Raw genomic sequence first — 13,594 nt, forward strand, 5'->3', positions numbered from 1 at the left:
TGTAATCTCAATTTTGAAATACACTCCTAAGAAAACAACCCTGAGAGAAAAAATCCTCAGCAGCTTTTACTGAAAGATTTAGAGTGATTCTATGAAATACCACATGCCTAATAATCGAGATGAATATATTTGGAAATGTTTATAGAAAATGATGTTGAAGAAAATAAAACAACATAAACTAATATGCACATACTAGTTACAACTATTAAAAAGGAGAGATATATTTGTGGATAGGGGTTGACAGCACAATAGAATTATGTGACTTGTTGCCCTTGTTTGTGGAATCTTTTTCAGGTAAAGATGTTTACATGTACAATAAAAATCCAGCTACTATAACAAATAACAGTGAATAAAAGGAAAACAGTTCATTTAAATTTGAGAAATGCTTGCAAATGGACAGTATAACTATATACATATAAGCAAAATAATGTAATTAATTTTTCTTTAATTTTAAATTTTATTTATTTTATTTTTGGCCGCTTTGGGTCTTCGTTGCTGCGCGCGGGCTTTCTCTAGTTGCGGCGAGCGGGGGCTACTCTTTGTTGCAGTGTGTGGGCTTCTCATTGCAGTGGCTTCTCTTGCTGTGGAGCACGGGCTCTAGGTGTGCAGGCTTCAGTAGTTTTGGCACATGGGCTCAGTAGTTATGGCTCGCGGGCTTAGTTGCTTCGCGGCACATGGGATCTTCCCGGACCAGGGCATGAATCCGTGTCCCCTGTGTTGGCAGGTGGATTCTTAACCACTGAACCACCAGGGAAGCCTGTAATTAATGTTTACACACTGAAAGCTATAGATGCCATACTTGGGGGAAAAAACTTAGTATTTATATGGAGAAAGGACAGCTTTTGAATTCTGAAACATACCAGTTACCAAGTAGAAAATCTTTCTAACAATTGTTATGTAACTTTACTCTTACAGGCCAAAGAGTGTGGCCAGATGCAGAATAAGTGGCTGATGATAAACATTCAGAATGTACAAGACTTTGCATGCCAGTGCCTCAACCGTGACGTATGGAGCAATGAAGCTGTGAAGAATATTATCCGAGAACATTTCATTTTCTGGCAGGTGGGGAGAGTTCATTAAAAATTTTGTAGTGTTTTACTTTGGTATGTGGGATGTCGGGGAAGAGGAATTGGGTTATAAACTGGAAAACATTCATAACTGAGTTAAATTTTGACATATGAAGAAGTAAAACCACCCATAATGGCTGAAATAGTAAGGATAAGTGAAAGGGCAGCAATGAAGGGAAGGAGGAAAAAAGGAACCAAGCCGTGTAAACCGTATAGTATTCATATCTCAGAAGAGTTTGAACGTCTTGATAGAGTGTGCAGCTGTACTGTTCAATAGAAATGTAATGTGATTCAAAATTTTCTAGTAGCCACATTTAAAAGGGTCAAAAGAAACAGGCAATTGATTTTAATATATTTTAAAAATCAGTATCTCTAATATAAAACTAATATTAAAATATTGATGAGGTGTTTTGATTTTTTTTTTTGGTGTTAAGCCTTCAGGATCTGGTATGTATTTTACACTTACAGTACAGCTGTTAGGACTAGTCACATTTCAAATGCTTTAGTAGCACATGTTCTAATGGCTACTATAATTGATAGTGGGAACTGTAGAAGATCTTGAAGTAATCAAAAAACATTTGACTAAGACGTGGATTTTAGCTTGAGTTTGATAGTCTTTAATTGTTTGTCCTTAAACTTGTCACTTAGTCTTACTGGCTCTGGTTTCTTTTTATATAAATTACCAAGCTAAGGGTAGATGATTGTGCTCCAATTGTTTATATTATGAAAAATTATAGGGAATTCCCTGGCGGTCCAGTGGTTAGGACTCTGCTTCCACAGGGGGCATGGGTTTGATCCCTGGTCAGGGAACTAAGATTCTGTATGCTGTGTGACACAGCCAAAAACATTTTTTTTATAAAATCAATACTTCTGAATGAACTTAATCTTTTCCCCACTGTAAGACATGCTATTAATGTTAGTAATTTGCCTGTTCATGTTTTACAGGCCCCTAAATTCAGTAAATTTTTTTCTGAATGGTAACCTTTTATTCAGCGACTGTTGATTGAGCGTCTCTTTGCCTAGCAGTATGCTATGCACTTGAACTTATAATCTTAATATATTGTGATTTATTAGGATATATGTGGTTGAGAGTCAGGAATGAAATAGGTAGACAGATAACTTGAAAAGGAAGAGCAGTACCTCTTTGAACTGGGAAATGAGGAAGAATGGATTGCTGTATTTATGTAAGTTTCACAAGTGACTGAGGGCAGGAAGTGGAGGGAGTTCACACTTGGTGACCTTCATTTTTCTCTTTAATTGCTGTTGGTATATAACAAGGATATAGCTAGTACTTTTCTAAGAGGCTGATTTTTTTTTTTTTTTTAATATCAATGATTTAACAGGTTTATCATGACAGTGAGGAAGGTCAGAGATACATACAGTTTTATAAGCTAGGGGATTTCCCCTATGTTTCCATCTTGGATCCACGGACAGGTAAGGGTTATTTCAGCTTATGGTCTTTAACCTATTATTTAACTTTCAGTTACCTAAATAATCTTTAGTATTTGACTGGGCCCAGTTTCAAAATTGTTTGTAGTAATTTAGTTGAAGGGTTCTTGTTCATGCCCTTTAGAATTATTTAAACACCTATTGATGTGTGTATTTAGGGAATATGTTTCCAACAACTTTGGGAGATGGTAGTATTTTATATTTGTGCAGTTCTCTTCTTTCAAAGAATAACTGTTTATCTTCCTTATGATTTGTAAGGAATCCCCTTAGGTCACTAAAATGTTAAGATTGTTCAGGTACTGGTTGTAATCCCACCAAAGAAGCAGAGGGTAGAGCTGGGTTTATTATTAATTGATTGAGTTTTATATAAGTATTGCTTTCTCTGAATCTCTTCTTCCTAAATGGCAATAAATGATATCAGTAGATAAAGTAGTTCCTCCATCATGATGGCTGGGAATCTCTTAGGTTGGTTATAATTAATGTATCCCCTAGGTTATGAAGACACTATGTAACTTAAGCTGGTGTTGGGTGGGGATATGTTCCCAGTAAATTTTAATTATGTATATGCTGAAAGAAATACTTAGTGAGAATTCAGAAAGAGTGTTGATTTTATTTCTATATCCTGGTTTTTAATCTTTAGGTCAGAAGCTAGTAGAGTGGCACCAGTTAGACGTATCTTCTTTCTTGGATCAAGTAACAGGATTTCTGGGTGAACACGGGCAACTGGATGGACTTTCTAGCAGTCCCCCCAAAAAATGTGCCCGTTCAGTAAGTATGACTAAAAAGTGGTGATGGGCAGTTAACTGTCACTGTGTAGAAGTGTCTTGTGTGAAATGTTTCAGGTAAAGATGGTAAAGATAATAATGTAAGTGGTGGACAGTTACAATTTGTGGCTGCACAACATCTTACATTTTGATAGTTTCCTACGTAAGGGTTCTCTCTTCTCAATGAAATTACAGGATTCATACTTCCCATCTCCTAGGATCAGGCATGTGACCTAAGACCTGGATTTAGAAGTAAACAATATGAATATGTAGCAGTGAGCAGGAAGACTGACCAGCAAGCCTGGTAACAGAAAAACCCACTTCTTCAGGGGCAGCACTGCTTGGACTTTTGGAATCCAGGTCTGAGCAGCAGCAGAAATGGTATTTTTGCTAGAACAACTCTCATGGTGTAATTGGGCATTATTGCTGGTTACATACCTTTAGGACCTGGGTCTCAGGCCCACCCAAAGATGATTTCTATATTTGATTTCTATAATATGCTATTACTAGGCAGACCTATTTGATAATTGATAGTAAGATTAGTTGCAAGTAGGAGACCTTCAAAGATGTGGGAATCTCACACTGGTTGTAGCAACTGTTTGGGTTTGATGGCCGTGAGATTAAAATTAGTTACAGAGGATATGACTTTAGCAGTCCAATATCATGCAGTGATGAAACAGTTCCTTAAGTTATTACCTAGAATAAAGTGCCCACTTAAGGAGAGGCTATGGGTGCTTGCCAAGGATTTGTATAGAATTCTTTTTTCTCCCCTCCATTACTCAGAAATTTTACTTAAGTAGAATTCTTTCTTAAGGCATTAAAAAACCCAGGAAGTTTCTGTGATTTCCCTAAGAGAGTTTTCTCATCTTTTACAGTCATAGGCTGATACTGTCAAAACACAGAGCCTGAGCTTGTGAGTTGATGAATTACAACATAAATTGAGTTTAAAATCTCACTAGATCTCTTATAAAAGTTAAGGGACTTAGTAGGGAAAAGAGTGGGACCATAAAATTGGACAGTGACATAGGGCTGATTTGGGTGACTAGTACCTCAGACCCCACTTCTGAACTAAATTCTCTCACTGTTACAAATTTTGATCAACTATGTGCAAGAGGCACAGCAACAAATAACGGCTTAAACAAGGAAGACATCTTTTCTCAACAAGAAGTTCAGAGGCAAGCAGTCTAAGACTTGACTCATGTGGATGTCATCAAGGAACCAGGTTCCTCCCCGTTTTTTCCCCCCTCCATCCTTAGTATTGGCTTGTGTCCTCGTGGTCACAGTACAGATGCTGCGCTCCCGTATTCCAGCATGGACAAGGAGGGAAGGGGGTGGCGTCTCTATTACAAAGGTAAAACAGCCACAGATAAAGAGTTCTGCTTGTTTTAGCTGGACACATTTTCTTGTACACAGTTGAGGTTCTTTTAATAAGGAAGCAAAGAAGACTGGGTGTAAAATAGGAAACTAACAGAGTCCATCATAATGTCATTCTTTAAAATCAGCCTTCATGATACACAGTATTATTATCTGTAGTCAGTCCAAGCCATTGTATGTCACGTGAGCACATCTGTTTGCTTTCTTGTGAGTGCTATTTAAGTTTATTTTGAAAAATTTCATAGCTTTGTTGAAGTATAATTAATGTCTAGTAACTGAGTATATTTAAAATTTGCAGTTTGACAAGTTTAGATATGAGCATCTTTTCATGTGCTTTTTTACCTTCTGTCTCTTTTGGTAAAGAGCCTATTCAGATCTCAGGCTCATTTTTCTCTTACTGGGTTGTATATCTCTTTGTGGGGGGGTGGGGCCCGTGCTGTGCAGCATGTGGAATCTTAGTTCCCTGACCAGGAATGAAACCCGTGACCTTTGCAGTGGAAGTGTGGAGTCTTAACCACTGGACCGCCAGGGAAGGCCCCTGGGTTGTATATCTTTTAACTGAGTTGTAAGGACTTAAGATATAAGTCCTTTGTTGGATATATGGTTTGCAGATATTTTTTTTTCAGTTTGTTGCTTGCTTATTCATTTCACGATGGTGTTTTTGAAGAGCAAATTTTAAAATGTTGATTAAATCCAATTTATCAACTTTCTTTTTTATTTTAACGTTTTTATTGGAGTATAATTGCTTTACAATGGTGTGTTAGTTTCTGCTTTATAACAAACTGAATCAGTTATACATATATCACCATATCTCTTCCCTCTTGCGTCTTCCTCCCACCCTCCTTATCCCACCCTTCTATCTGGTCACAAAGCAACGAGCTGATCTCCCTGTGCTATGCGACTGCTTCCCATTAGCTATCTGTTTTACATTTGGTAGTGTTTATATGTCCATATATAACCTACCACTCTCTCACTTTGTCCCAGCTTACCCTTCCCCTACCCTGTGTCCTCAAGTCCATTCTCTAGTAGGTCTGCGTCTTTATTCCCATCTTTCCCTAGGTTCTTCATAACCAGTTTTTTTTTTTTTTTTTTTTTTTTTTTTAGATTCCATATATACGTGTTAGCATACGGTATTTGTTTTTCTCTTTCTGAATTACTTCACTCTGTATGACAGACTCTAGGTCCATCCACCTCACTACAAATAATTTTGTTTCTTTTTATGGCTGAGTAATATTCCATTTTATATATGTGCCACATCTTCTTTATCCATTCATCTGTCAGTGGACACTTAGGTTGCTTCAATGTCCTGGCTATTGTAAATAGAGCTGCAGTGAACATTGTGGAACATGACTCTTTTTGAATTATGGTTTTCTCAGGGTAAATGCGCAGTAGTGCAATTGCTGGGTCATGTGGTAGTTCTATTTTTAGTTTTTTAAGGAACCTCCATACTGTTCTCCATAGTGGCTGTATCAGTTTACATTCCCACCAACAGTGTATGAGAGTCCCCTTTTCTCCACACCCTCTCCAGCATTTATTGTTTGTAGATTTTTTGATGATGGCCATTCTGACTGGTGTGAGATGATATTGCATTGTAGTTTTGATTTGCATTTCTCTAATGATTAATGATGTTGAGCATTCTTTCATGTGTTTGTTGGCAATCTGTGTATCTTCTTTGGAGAAATGTCTGTTTAGGTCTTCTGCCCATTTTTGGATTGGGTTGGTTGTTTTTTTGATATTGAGCTGCTTGTAAAGTTTGGAATTTAATCCTTTGTCAGTTGCTTCATTTGCAAATATTTTCTCCCATTCTGAGGGTTGTCATTTCATCTTGTTTATGGTTTCCTTTGCTGTGCAAAAGCTTTCAAGTTTCATTAGGTCCCATTTGTTTGTTTTTGTTTTTATTTCCATTTCTCTAGGATGTGGGTCAAAAAGGATCTTGCTGTGATTTATGTCAGAGTGTTCTGCCTGTGTTTTCCTCTAAGAGTTCGATAGTGTCTGGCCTTACATTTAGGTCTTTAATCCATTTTGAGTTTATTTTTGTGTATGGCGTTAGGAAGCGTTCTAATTTCATTCTTTTGCATGTAGCTGTCCAGTTTTCCCAGCACCACTTATTGAAGAGGCTGTCTTTTCTCCATTGTATATTCTTGCCTCCTTTATCAAAGATAGGGTGAACATATATGCATGGGTTTATCTCTGGGCTTTCTACCCTGTTCCATTGATCTATATTTCTGTTTTTGTCCCACTACCATACTGTCTTGATTACTGTAGCTTTGTAGTATAGTCTGAAGTCAGGGAGCCTGATTCCTCCAGCTCCGTTTTTCTTTCTCAAGATTGCTTTGGCTATTCCGGGTCATTTGTGTTTCCATACAAATTGTGAAATATTTTGTTCTAGTTCTGTGAACAATGCCAGTGGTAGTGTGATAGGGATTGCATTGAATCTGTAGATTGCTTTGGGTAGTATAGTCATTTTCTTTTTTTTAACGTGGTACAAACGTTTTTTTTAATTTATTTTTTTATACGGCAGGTCCTTATTAGTCATCAGTTTTATACACATCAGTGTATACATGTCAATCCCAATCGCCAAATCCATCACACGACCACCCCCGCCGCTTTCCACCCTTGGTGTCCATACGTTTGTTCTCTACATCTGTGTCTCAATTTATGCCCTGCAAACAGGTTCATCTGTACCATTTTTCTAGGTTCCACATATATGTGTTAATATACGATATTTGTTTTTCTCTTTCTGACTTACTTCACTCTGTATGACAGTCTCTAGATCCATCCACGTCTCTACAGGTGACTCAATTTCGTTCCTTTTTATGGCTGAGTAATATTATGTTGTATATGTGTACCACATTTTCTTTATCCATTCGTCTGTCAGTGGGCATTTAGGTTGCTTCCATTACCTGCCTATTGTAAATGGTGCTGCAATGAACATTGAGATGCATGTGTCTTTTTGAATTACGGTTTTCTCTGGGTATATGTCCAGTAGTGGGATTGCTGGATCATATGGTAGTTCTATTTTTAGTTTAAGGAGCCTCCATACTGTTCTCCATAGTGGCTGTATCAATTTACATTCCCACCAACAGTGCAAGAGGGTTCCCTTTTCTCCACACCCTCTCCAGCATTTGTTGTTTGTAGATTTTCCCATGATGCCCGTTCTAACTGGTATGAGATGATACCTCATTGTAGTTTTGATTTGCATTTCTGTAATAATTAGTGATGTTGAGCAGCTTTTCGTTTGCTTCTTGGCCATCTGTATGTCTTCTTTGGAGAAATGTGTATTTAGGTCTTCTGCCCATTTTTGGATTGGCTTGTTTGTTTTTTTAATATTGAGCTGCATGAGCTGTTTATATATTTTGGAGATTAATCCTTTGTCCGTTGATTTGTTTGCAAATATTTTCTCCCATTCTGAGGGTTGTCTTTTCGGCTTGCTTACAGTTTCCTTTGCTGTGCAAAAGCTTTCACGTTTCATTAGGTCCCATTTGTTTATTTTTGCTTTTATTTCCATTATTCTAGGAGGTGGATGAAAAAAGATCTTGCTGTGATTAATGTCAAAGAGTGTTCTTCCTGGGCTTCCCTGGTGGCGCAGTGGTTGGGGGTCCGCCTGCCGATGCAGGGGACGCGGGTTCGTGCCCCGGTGCGGGAGGATCCCGCATGCCGCGGAGCGGTTGGGCCCGTGAGCCATGGCCGTTGGGCCTGCGCGTCCAGAGCCTGTGCTTCGCAACGGGAGGGGCCGCAGCGGTGAGAGGCCCGCGTGCCGCGGAGAGAAAGGAAAAAAAAAAAAAAAAAGAGTGTTCTTCCTATGTTTTCCTCTAAGAGTTTTATAGTGTCCGGTCTTACATTTATGTCTCTAATCCATTTTGAGTTTATTTTTGTGTATGGTGTTAGGGAGTGTTCTAATTTCATTCTTTTACATGTAGCTGTCCAGTTCTCCTGGCACCACTTATTGAAGAGACTGTCTTTTCTCCATTGTATATCCTTGCCTCCTTTGTCATAGATTAGTTGACCATAGGTGCTTGGGTTTATCTCTGGGCTTTCTATTTTGTTTCATTGATCTATGTTTCTGTTTTTGTGCCAGTGCCAGTGTCTTGATTACTGTAGCTTTGTAGTATAGTCTGAAGTCAGGAAGTCTGATTCCTCCAGCTCCGTTTTTTTCCCTCAAGACTGCTTTGGCTCCTCGGGGTCTTTTGTGTCTTCATACACATTTTAAGAGTTTTTGTTCCAGTTCCGTAAAAAATGCCATTGGTAATTTGATAGGGATTGCATTGAATCTGTAGATTGCTTTGGGTAGTATAGTCATTTTCACATGATTGATTCTTCCAATCCAAGAACATGTTATATCTCTCCATCTGTTGGTATCATGTTTAATTTCTTTCATCAGTGTCTTATAGTTTTCTGCCTACAGGTCTTTTGTCTCCTTAGGTAGGTTTATTCCTAGGTCTTTGATTGTTTTTGTTGCAATGGTAAATGGGAGTGTTTCCTTATTTTCTCTTTCAGATATTTCATCATTAGTATATAGGAATGCAAGAGAGTCCTGTACATTAATTTTGTATCCTGCAGCTTTACCAAATTCATTGTTTAGCTGTAGTAGTTTTCTGGTGGCATCTTTAAGATTCTATAAGTATAGTATCATGTCATCTGCAAACAGTGACAGCTTTACTTCTTCTTTTCTGATTTGGATTCCTTTTATTTCTTTTTCTTCTCTGATTGCCGTGGCTAGAACTTCCAAAACTATGTTGAATAACAGTGGTGAGAGTGGACATCCTTGTCTTGTTCCTGATCTTAGAGGAAATGCTTTCAGTTTTTCACCATTGAGAATGATGTTTGCCTGGGTTTGTCATATATTGCCTTTATTATGTTGAGGTAGGTTCCCTCTATGCCCACTTTCTGGAGAGTTTTTATCATAAATGGGTGTTGAATTGTGTCAAAAGCTTTTTCTGCATCTATTGAGATGATCATATGGTTTTTATTCTTCAGTTTGTTAATAGGGTGTATCACATTGATTGATTTACGTATATTGAAGAAACCTTGCATCCCTGGGATAAATCCCACTTGATCATGGTGTATGATCCTTGTAATGTGTTGTTGGATTCTGTTTGCTAGTACTTTGTTGAGGATTTTTGCATCTATATTCATGAGTGATATTGGTCTGTAATTTTCTTTTTTTGTAGTATGTTTGTCTGGTTTTGATATCAGGGTGATGGTCACCTCGTAGAATGAGTTTGGGAGTGTTCCTGCCTCCACAGTTTTTTGTAAGAGTTTGAGGAGGATGGGTGTTAGCTCTTCTCTAAATGTTTGATAGAATTCACCTGTGAAGCCATCTGGTCCTGGACTTTTGTTTGTTGGAAGATTTTTAATCACAGTTTCAATTTCATTACTTGTGATTGGTCTGTTCATATTTTCTGTTTCTTCCTGGTTCAGTCTTGGAAGGTTATACCTTTCTAACAATTTGTCCATTTCTTCCAGGTTGCCCATTTTATTGGCATAGAGTTGCTTGTAGTAGTCTCTTAGCATGCTTTGTATTTCTGCAGTGTCTGTTGTAACTTCTCGTTTTTAATTTCTAATTTTATTGATTTGAGTCTTCTCTTGCTTTCTCTTGATGAGTCTGGGTAATGGTTTATCAATTTTGTTTATCTTCTCAAAGAACCAGCTTTTAGTTTTATTGATGTTTGCTATTGTTTTCTATTTCATTTATTTCTGCTGTGATCTTCATGATTTCTTTCCTTCCACTAACGTTGGGTTTTGTTTGTTCTTCTTTCTCTAGTTCTTTTAGGTGTAAGGTTAGATTTTTTATTTGAGATTTTTCTTGTTTCTTGAAGTAGGCTTATATAGCTATAAACTTCCCTCTTAGAACTGCTTTTGCTGCATCCCATAGGTTTTGGATTGTCGTGTTTTCATTGTCAGTTGTCTCTAGGTATTTTTTGATTTCCTCTTTGATTTCTTCAGTGATCTCTTTGTTATTTAGTACCGTATTGTTTAGCCTCCATGTGTTTCTGTTTTTTACGTTTTTTTCCCTGTAATTGATTTCTAATCTCATAGCATCGTGGTCACAAAAGATGCTTGATATGATTTCAATTATCTTAAATTTACTGTGGCTTGGTTTGTGACCCAAGATGTGATCTATCCTGGAGAATGTTCCGTGCGCACTTGAGAAGAAAGTATAATCTGCTGGTTTTGGATGGAATGTCCTATAAATATCAATTAAGTCCATCTTGTTTAATGTATCATTTAAAGCTTGTGTTTCCTTATTTATTTTCATTTGGGATGATCTGTCCACTGGTGAAAGTGGGGTTTTGAGGTACCCTGCTGTGATTGTGTTACTGTCGATTTCCCCTTTTATGGCTGTTAGTATTTGCCTTATGTATTGAGGTGCTCCTATGTTGGGTGCATAAATGTTTACAATTGTTATATCTTCTTCTTGGATTGATCCCTTGATCATTGTGTAGTATCCTTCTTTGTCTCTTGGAATAGTCTTTGATTTAAAGTCTATTTTGTCTGATATGAGAATTACTACTCCAACTTCCTTTTGATTTCCATTTGCATGGAATATCTTTTTCCATCCCCTCACTTTCAGTCTGTATGTGTCCCTAGGTCTGAAGTGGGTCTTTTGTAGACAGCATATATACGGGTCTTGTTTTTGTATCCATTCAGCCAGTCTGTGTCTTTTGGTTGGAGCATTTAATCCATTACATTTAAGGTAATTATCGATATGTATATTCCTATTACCATTTTTCTATTTGTTTGTGTTTGTTATTGTAGGTCTTTTCCTTCTCTTGTGTTTCCTGCCTAGAGAAGTTCCTTTAGCATTTGTTGTAGTGCTGGTTTGGTTGTGCTGAATTGTCTTAGGTTTTGCTTGTCTGTAAAGGTTTTAATTTCTCCTTCAAATCTGATTGAGATCCTTGCTGGATAGAGTAATCTTGGTTGTAGGTTTTTCCCTTTCATCACTTTAAATATGTCCTGCCACTCCCTTCTGGCTTGCAGAGGTTCTCCTGAAAGATCAGCTGTTAACCTTATGGGGATTCCCTTGTATGTTATTTGTTGTTTGTCCCTTGCTGCTTTTAATATTTTTTCTTTGTATTTAATTTTTGATAGTTTGGTTAATATGTGCCTTGGCGTGTTTCTCCTTGGATTTATCCTGTATGGGACTCTCTGTGCTTTTGGACTTGATTAACTATTTCCTTACCCATATTAGGGAAGTTTTCAACTATAATTTATTCAAATATTTTCTCAGTCCCTTTCGTTTTCTCTTCTTCTTCTGGGACCCCTATAATTCGAATGCTGGTGCATTTAATGTTGTCCCAGAGGCCTCTGAGACTGTCCTCAGTTCTTTTCATTCTTTTTTCTTTATTCTGGTCTGAAGTAGTTATTTCCACTATTTTATCTTCCAGGTCACTTATCCGTTCTTCTGCCTCAGTTATTCTGTTATTGTTCCCTTCTAGAGAATTTTTAATTTCATTTATTGTGTTGTTTATGATTGTTTGTTTGCTCTTTAGCTCTTCTAGGTCCTTGTTAAATGTTTCTTGTATTTTCTCCATTCTATTTCCAAGAGTTTGGATCATCTTTACTATCATTATTCTGAATTCTTTTTCAGGCAGACTGCCTATTTTCTCTTCATTTGTTAGGTCTGGTGGGTTTTTACCTTGCTCCTTCATCTGCTGTGTGTTTTTCTGTCTTCTCATTTTGCTTATCATACTGTGTTTGGGGTCTCCTTTTTTCAGGCTGCAGGTTCTTAGTTCCTGTTGTTTTTGGTGTCTGTCCCCAGTGGCTAAGGTTGGTTCAGTGGGTTGTGTAGCCTTCCTGGTGGAGACGACTAGTGCCTGTGTTCTGGTGGATGAGGCTGGATCTTATCTTTCTTGTGGGCAGGTCCACGTCTGCTGGTGTGTTTTGGGGTGTCTGTAACCTTGTTATGATTTTAGGCAGCCTCTCTGCTAATGGGTGGGGTTGTGTTCCTGTCTTGCTAGTTGTTTTGCATAGGGTGTCCATAACTGTAGCTTGCTGGTCGTTGAGTGGAGCTGGGTCTTGGCATTGAGATGGAGATCTCTGGGAGATTTTCGCCATTTGGTATTACGTGGGGCTGGGAGGTCTCTTGTGGACCAGTGTCCTGAATTTGGCTCTCCCACCTCAGAGGCACAGCCCTGATGCCTGGCTGGAGCACCAAGAGCCTGTCATCCCCATGGCTCAGAATAAAAGGGAGAAAGAAAGAAAGAAAGAAAGAGAGAGAGAGAGGGAGGGAGGAAGGAAGGAAGGAAAGAAAGAAAGAAAAGAGAAGGAAAGGAGGGAGGGAGGAAGGAAGAAACAAAAGAAAGAAAAAGAATTAAAAAGTTATTAAAATAAAAAAAAATTATTATTAAATTTTTTTTAAGTAATTAAAAAAAGAAAGAATGAAGAGAACAACCAAACCAAAAAACAAATCCCCTAACGATAACAAGCACTGAAAACCATACTAAAAAAACAGAAAAAAAACAGACAGAACCCTTGGACAAGTGCTAAAAGCAAAGCTGTACAGACAAAACCACACACAGAAGCATACACATACATACAGAAAGAGAAAAAGGGGAAAAATAGTATATATCATTGCCCCCAAAGTCCACCTCCTCAATTTGGAATGATTTGTTGTCTATTCAGATATTCCATAGATGCAGGGTACATTAAGTTGACTGTGGAGATTTAATCCGCTGCTCCTGAGGCTGCTGGGAGAGATTTCCTTTTCTCTTCTTTGTTCTCACAGCTCCCGGGGTTCAGCTTTAGATTTGGCCCCGCCTCTGCGTGTAGGTCGCCTGAGGACGTCTGTTCTTCACTCAGACAGGACGGGGTTAAAAGAGCAGCTGTTTCGGGGCCTCTGGCTCACTCAGGCCCGGGGGAGGAGTACGGAGTGCGGGGCGAGCCTGTGGCGGCAGAGGCCAGCATGACGTTGCAGCAGCCTGAGGCGCGCCGTGCGTT

At 38.3% G+C, this 13,594-nt stretch overlaps 1 protein-coding gene across 3 annotated transcripts in view; it reads left to right on the top strand.

Annotated features, from left to right (window-relative positions):
• UBXN7 (UBX domain protein 7) overlaps positions 1-13,594 on the top strand; it is a 69,861-nt gene that overhangs the window by 41,435 nt on the left and 14,832 nt on the right. For all 3 annotated transcript variants that reach the window (XM_032630326.1, XM_032630328.1, XM_032630327.1), the window contains 3 exons: positions 916-1,062; positions 2,411-2,501; positions 3,157-3,284. In XM_032630326.1, coding sequence (XP_032486217.1) covers positions 916-1,062; positions 2,411-2,501; positions 3,157-3,284 — 366 coding nt within the window. The remainder of the gene's footprint in view (positions 1-915; positions 1,063-2,410; positions 2,502-3,156; positions 3,285-13,594) is intronic.

Source organism: Phocoena sinus, chromosome 4, assembly GCF_008692025.1.
Source record: "Phocoena sinus isolate mPhoSin1 chromosome 4, mPhoSin1.pri, whole genome shotgun sequence".
In the NCBI taxonomy this organism is placed as follows: Eukaryota; Metazoa; Chordata; class Mammalia; order Artiodactyla; family Phocoenidae; genus Phocoena; species Phocoena sinus.